General features: G+C 48.8%; 1 protein-coding gene across 1 annotated transcript in view; it reads right to left on the minus strand.

Moving 5' to 3' along the window:
* The window catches only part of si:ch211-153b23.7 (TNFAIP3-interacting protein 1), a 46,797-nt gene extending 45,813 nt beyond the window's left edge, over window positions 1-984 (minus strand). Inside the window, exon 1 of the mRNA XM_055643773.1 lies at window positions 351-984. Within this exon, the coding sequence (XP_055499748.1) occupies window positions 351-481 (131 nt within the window). The 5' untranslated portion in view covers window positions 482-984. The remainder of the gene's footprint in view (window positions 1-350) is intronic.
* Window positions 985-6,000: the final 5,016 nt, after the last annotated feature.

Here is a 6,000-nt window from a genome sequence, read left to right on the forward strand (position 1 = left end):
ATATTTTTTTAGATTGACAGATTATTGATTAGTAAGGGTGTCAGGGATTATGGGGAGAATGCAGGAGAATGGGGGTGCGAGGGAAAGATAGATCAGCCTTGATTGAAGGGCAGAATAGACGATGTGCCGAATGGCCCTATTGTGCTATCATAACTTATGAGCTTATGAACTTCTGAATTTCCACCCGGATCTATCTCTCCCGCTGTTCCCGTACTCCCCTCCACCGACAGCGTCCTCCATCCAGGATAATGAGGAGCTTGGTTTATTCGAAATTAGGATCTTAATGTCCAAACTGGCCGGGTGACGGAGAGGAATCTCGATAAAGTGGAGTAATCTCTCCGATGACTTACCCAAAAGCAGCTTCTGGTGCCGCGGTGCTTTTGCTTATGTCCAGGCGCTGCAACTGAAAAGGTTTGTCCAGTGTAGGCGACATCGCCAGGTTGGGAGCAGAGTGGGGCATTAGCGCTGTCCCTGTATCCATTCTCCACCGATCCTTCAGCTCACTCACTCACTGCACAGCCTCTTGTCACCCCCGCTTCGCCCGAACTGATTATAAAGGGGAAGTGTTGCGTTTACTCAAGGTCGGGTGCAGCTTAGTAACTGTGTCCGGACCGCCCGATAGCTGGCAATCACAACACTTAAACTTTTATATTTAAAACAATCCGGTCATTAAAGTAACCATCAACCATACACGTGACTGGAAATGACTCGCTCCACATGATGGATACATTCGCTTTACCGGGCAAGCCTGACTCACAGCTCAAGCCGGTTTATTTTTAAGGGAAAGTCCACCGTTTAAGGTTTAAACAACGTGTAAACGTCTCGGAAAGTACAGTTCCCCGTCATTAGGGTGGAGGGGGCACGAAAGTAGTTCTCATGCAGCGGCCTGAGGCAGGAGGGGGGTGGGCGGGGAGGTCAGCCCGGGCTATCCATGACAAGCTCTCTCGCCCCAAGCCACCACTACTTGTTCCAGCAAAAGGCAGCGCAAACCCCCACCGCCCATCCGTCTTTTAGTTCCCCTCCTTCCGCTTTCCTTTATGCTTTGGAAAGTCCCCTAAAGTTTCTGTGAACCCGAGGCATTGCATCTGCGCCTCTTATATCGGGTTGCACGTAAGGGTCTTGGGTCTTTGTTTTCTTGTATGTATGACTGCAGAAACAACATTTCACTTGAGCCTCTATGAGGTTCAAGTGACAAATAAATTGTATTGTATTGTATTGTAAGGTAATTGGGTCAAAGGGCGTGACACACGTAGCAGCTCAATGCTTCTGGAGGACATGGCAGCCTCGGCATACACTGTTAACATACGAAACGTGTACTTTCTAACCTGTTAAACAACAACGAAAGTCATTTTGTGCGCTGTAAATAATTGTGGAGGATGATCGCGCTCTGAACCAAATGCTCTAGTATCTTTGCTCTGAACCCGAGCAGCAAGGTGTAAGCGGCCGAAGGAGTGCATCCCTCGGGCCAGCCCCCACTCTCCCCCCGGGGTCAGCGATGTCCGGCCACGGCCAGCCCTCCACCCCGTCCCCCCTTGTGCGGCCGTACTGTCATCGGCAGCGCCCACACACGGGGTCGGGTGGAGCGGGGCCGCAGCTCCGAGCAGCGGACACACGGGGACGAAAACACGGCAACATCCCCGTCAGCTGCAGCAGAGTTGGGGACAGTCTGGTCCCTCCGCCCACCCAGAGTCACTGCACCGTCACCCCGATACGGGGACAGAAGGCGGGCCCGCTGCACTGGAAGCCACGGTGTTTACCTGCAGTTCACCGCGTGTACTCCAAAAGGCATTGCATGGCAACAGTATGGGTTACAGGTCGTGACCTCAACTGCCGTGCAACCTCCCTATACTGCGCTGCCGTGGTGGGTGCATACTGTACCATAGACATCTTGCGGACACTGTGTAAAGTGCAGCACTGTCGGTGGATGTGATGTGACATAGGTGCTGTCGTGGGTTGTCGCCATGTTAACGTAGGTTGTCACCAGGTTAACATGTGTCGCCGGTGCTGACTAAGGTGAATTCCATTGGCGCATTGGAAAATCTCGTCCACTGCTACACGTGGTCAGGCGACTATAGTGCGTGAACATTGTGCATATTGTGTTGGGGACATTGGATCGTGCAACATGGCTCCAAGGAGAAGGAAGGGGCAGCCCAATGGCCAGGCCCAACCCCCATCCCCACCCACCAGGCAGGAGAAGACTGTGGAGGCCCAGGAAGAGGAGGCCCAGGAGGAGACCAGGGAGGTGGCCCGTGTCCCCACCACCCCAGCCCGGACTGGCCGCCCTGCTAAGACTACAAGTACTGCTGCTGCTGACCCAGACTAACCATCAGATGATGCTCAAGACAAAGATGCCTCAAGTGAGGTGAAGAAGTGCAGGAGACCCAAGGTAGTTCCTTATGAGTTCAGCAGGGAACAAGAAGGAGAGCTGGTCGAGTGGTATCTGTCAAACCCAGAATTGTATGACAAGAATTACCAACATGATTGAAAGAAGGACAGGAAAAACTCACTATGTGACTCCAAGGCCAAGGAGTTCCCCGACTGCACCTGTAAGTACCTACTTACTGGGTTGTTTGTATGTGTATTTCTGCTCCAGAAATTTGCAATTTCATGTTGCGTAGCAGCCATAAAAATAAAATGAAAACTACTGACTACTAATACTACTGCTGCTGCTGTCTCCTGATCCAGAATCAATGAAACAATAAAACAAAAAATGTGTTTGTCATCTTGTTTACCAAGACATGACATTGTGGATAGATAATAGTGCCATAAGACTCCAGCAGGTTTGCCTGTACATTTTGCCTACCAGTTGCATTTTGTATTTTTGGGGTTATTTTTTTTCTGGATTTTTTTTTTGCCATATATGCTAACATGTACAGTCTGTTAAAACATGCAAGTTTCAAGCAGTAGCTCTTCCATTCTCTTGCAAGCAGGCATTTCACACTGCTCTTTATTTATTATTTTTTTTCAGATGCCCAACTCTGTCTGTGGTTCAAAGGATAGAGATCAAGATATGACAAGCTGCCTCATAGTGAGACCAAGTCAGGGTCTGCTGGCAAAAACGTTACCCCAAGGCAGCAGAGCAGCAAGAAGGTATTTATTATAAAATTGTTATTGTGAAATTGATAATTTGATTGTCATCTTGCTTGCCATGTCATGATGGTTTACAAAGTTTGTAAACCACATTTATTTTCTTCCAGTTTGACACGAAGAAGCCACTACCCAGTATGTCCAGTGAAGAGGAGTTTGATCAACTTGAGGGAACCTCTGGATCCACCTTCTCCACCAGTCAGCAGCACAGTAAGAGGAGCAGGATCACTGCCAGCTCCATTGCAGGCTCCACCCCAAATGCAAATGAGGTAGGGGAGAGAGGCAAGTCGCACTGAGCTGATCAAGGCGGCAAGTACTTTTGGGAAATTTTTTGGCAGATTTTCCTTCTCATCTATCCATCCATCTTTTCTATCCCAAAGTTCCTTACCTGTATCATAAAAATGTTGCAGCTCATGCAACAGGCAACAGAGGCCAGGGAGGTCAGACAGGCCATGATACAGCCCCAGACACCACAAGAGAGGGCTGTTGGCACCTTCCAGCGATTCTTAAAGACTGAGCTGCTCAAGATACCAGAGAACGTGTGGTTAAAGTACACACTGGCTACCATGATGATGGCCTATAACTTCTCCCAGCCGGTAATTTTTTAAAATAATTTTTGTGGAATTTTGGGAACATTTAGTTTTAATATTTGACCTTATAATTTATGTTTTTGTATGAAATATTCACAATGAATTCATGTGTGTTGCAGACTTAGCAGTAGATGGGACACATGGGACAGCAACAGATGGGACAGCCACAGATGGGACTACCTCAACAGATGCCACTTATGGGACCACCATATCAGCAGGCTCACCAGGTATCTAATTTTATAATACTTTTGGGAATTGGACTTGAAATTCTTTGTCACACACAGCTTGTGAAAAGTTTTTTGATTTATTTGCCTGCCACTTAATATTGATATGTTTCTGTGTTGCAGCCAAAGTCACTGATGGGACCACCACAGATGCCACCACCAATGATGTCATGCTCACCAATGGCCACCTCACCCATGGGCAGGTCACCCAGTTCCACAGGACAGCAGCAGCCCTACTCACAGCAGCAGTACTCACAGAAACAGCAGCTTCTACTGAAAATAGTAGCTTCTCTGCATTCTCAGCTGCATTCACAGACTACCCCAGCCTTGACACACCCAGATCTGCACCAGTGCCACCAGGGGGTGCCACCAGAACAGAGACCCAGGACGCAAGTGGGGAATTGAGTTTTGCAGAATTAATGGACACAGATCACCCATCGATGTAATGTGTCCATAAATGATGTTGAATGTTTTTGTACTTGTATTATGTTTGAAGTTTATTGAAACTCAACAACCCTCCTTGGGGTATGGGAGTAGATAAATAATTGAAAAACAATACATATGCACAAAAGTCATACAATATCTCATTATCAGTACAAGCAAAAGCCGCAACAATGCCTTCAGGCCTGAAGACAGAGCCCTGTAGATACAGCGCTGCTAGAGCCAACCTGAGAATTGGTCAGGGATTCTAATTTTGCCCACAAGAGGAAGATAGAGTATTTTCCACGGCGGGTGTGGTATCTCACACATCTTTGTAATGCACGACGTTTGAGCGACGCCTTCTATAATCAACTGTTCTTTGTTTTGTAAAATGAGTTAGTCACCATTCTCCCACCAGCCCCTAACAACAACAACTAACCCTATCTGTAACATGATGAGGCCTCAGGGCGGTGAGACTCATTGAAGTTTCAAGTGTTCTCCGAGACGAAAATCAGGTCCGAAATCGTCATCCCACCGTGCCTGAAGTCTGCCAAATCATCCCATACCAAAAAAGCCTGTTATCAGCGGCCTTAACGACTGCCGACCAGTCGCTCTCACACCAGTCATCATGAAGTTTTTCGAGAGGCTGGTCCAGCAGACATCAAAGCCACCTACTGCCCACATTCGATCAACACCAGTTTGCCTAGCAAAAGTTCACTGAGGATGCATCGCCACTGCTCTTCAGACACACTCCCACCTCGAACACCAGGGGAGCTATGTGAGGATGCTTTTCATTGACTTTAGCTCCGCTGAATACCATCAAGCAGACTGGTCACCAAACTCATGGATTTAGGAAAAACCCATCTGCCCCTCTAACCGTCAGACTGGGCCACACCTCTCCACCCCCATCACACTCAGCACTGGCTCCCCACAGGGCTGTGTGTTGAGCCCCCTCCTCTACGCCCTCTACACCCATGATTGTGCCCCCGCCCACTCCACCAACACCATCGTCAAGTTTGCGGATGACACGACTGTGGTTGGACGCATCTCAGGAGGAGATGAGACAGCCTACAGGGAGGAAGTCCAAAGACTGGCAGTGTGGTGTTCAGACAACAACCTCATCCTAAACACCACAAAAACAAAGGAAATTATCATAGACTTTCATAAGAACAGTGCAGCCCTCAAACCCCTATTCATCAATGGGGACTGTGTGGAAAGGGTCTCAGACTTCAGATTCCTGGGCACACAAATTACGGAGGATCTCTCCTGGACTACAAACACCACCACGGCAGTCAAGAAGGCCCAGCAGCGACTCTACTTTCTGAGGATCCTCAGGAAAAACAACCTGGAGGAGAAGCTGCTGGTGCCCTTCTACCGCTACTCCATCGAGAGTGTGCTGGCGTACTGTATAACCACATGGTATGCCAGCTGCTCTGCAGCGGACAGGAGAGCCCTTCATAGGGTCATCAACACCGCACAAAAAATCACTGGCTGCCCACTGCCTTCCCTGAAGGACATCTTCAGCTCTCGCTGCCTTGGCAGGGCAGCCAACATCCTGAAGGACCCTTCCCACCTGGACACAACCTGTTCCACCTGCTCCCTCTGGCAGACGGTACAGGTCTTTCAAAACTCGCACAAACAGACTCAGAGACAGCATCTACCCCGTAGCCATACGTGAA

This window comes from Leucoraja erinacea, chromosome 12 (genome assembly GCF_028641065.1).
Source record: "Leucoraja erinacea ecotype New England chromosome 12, Leri_hhj_1, whole genome shotgun sequence".
Lineage (NCBI taxonomy): Eukaryota > Metazoa > Chordata > Chondrichthyes > Rajiformes > Rajidae > Leucoraja > Leucoraja erinaceus.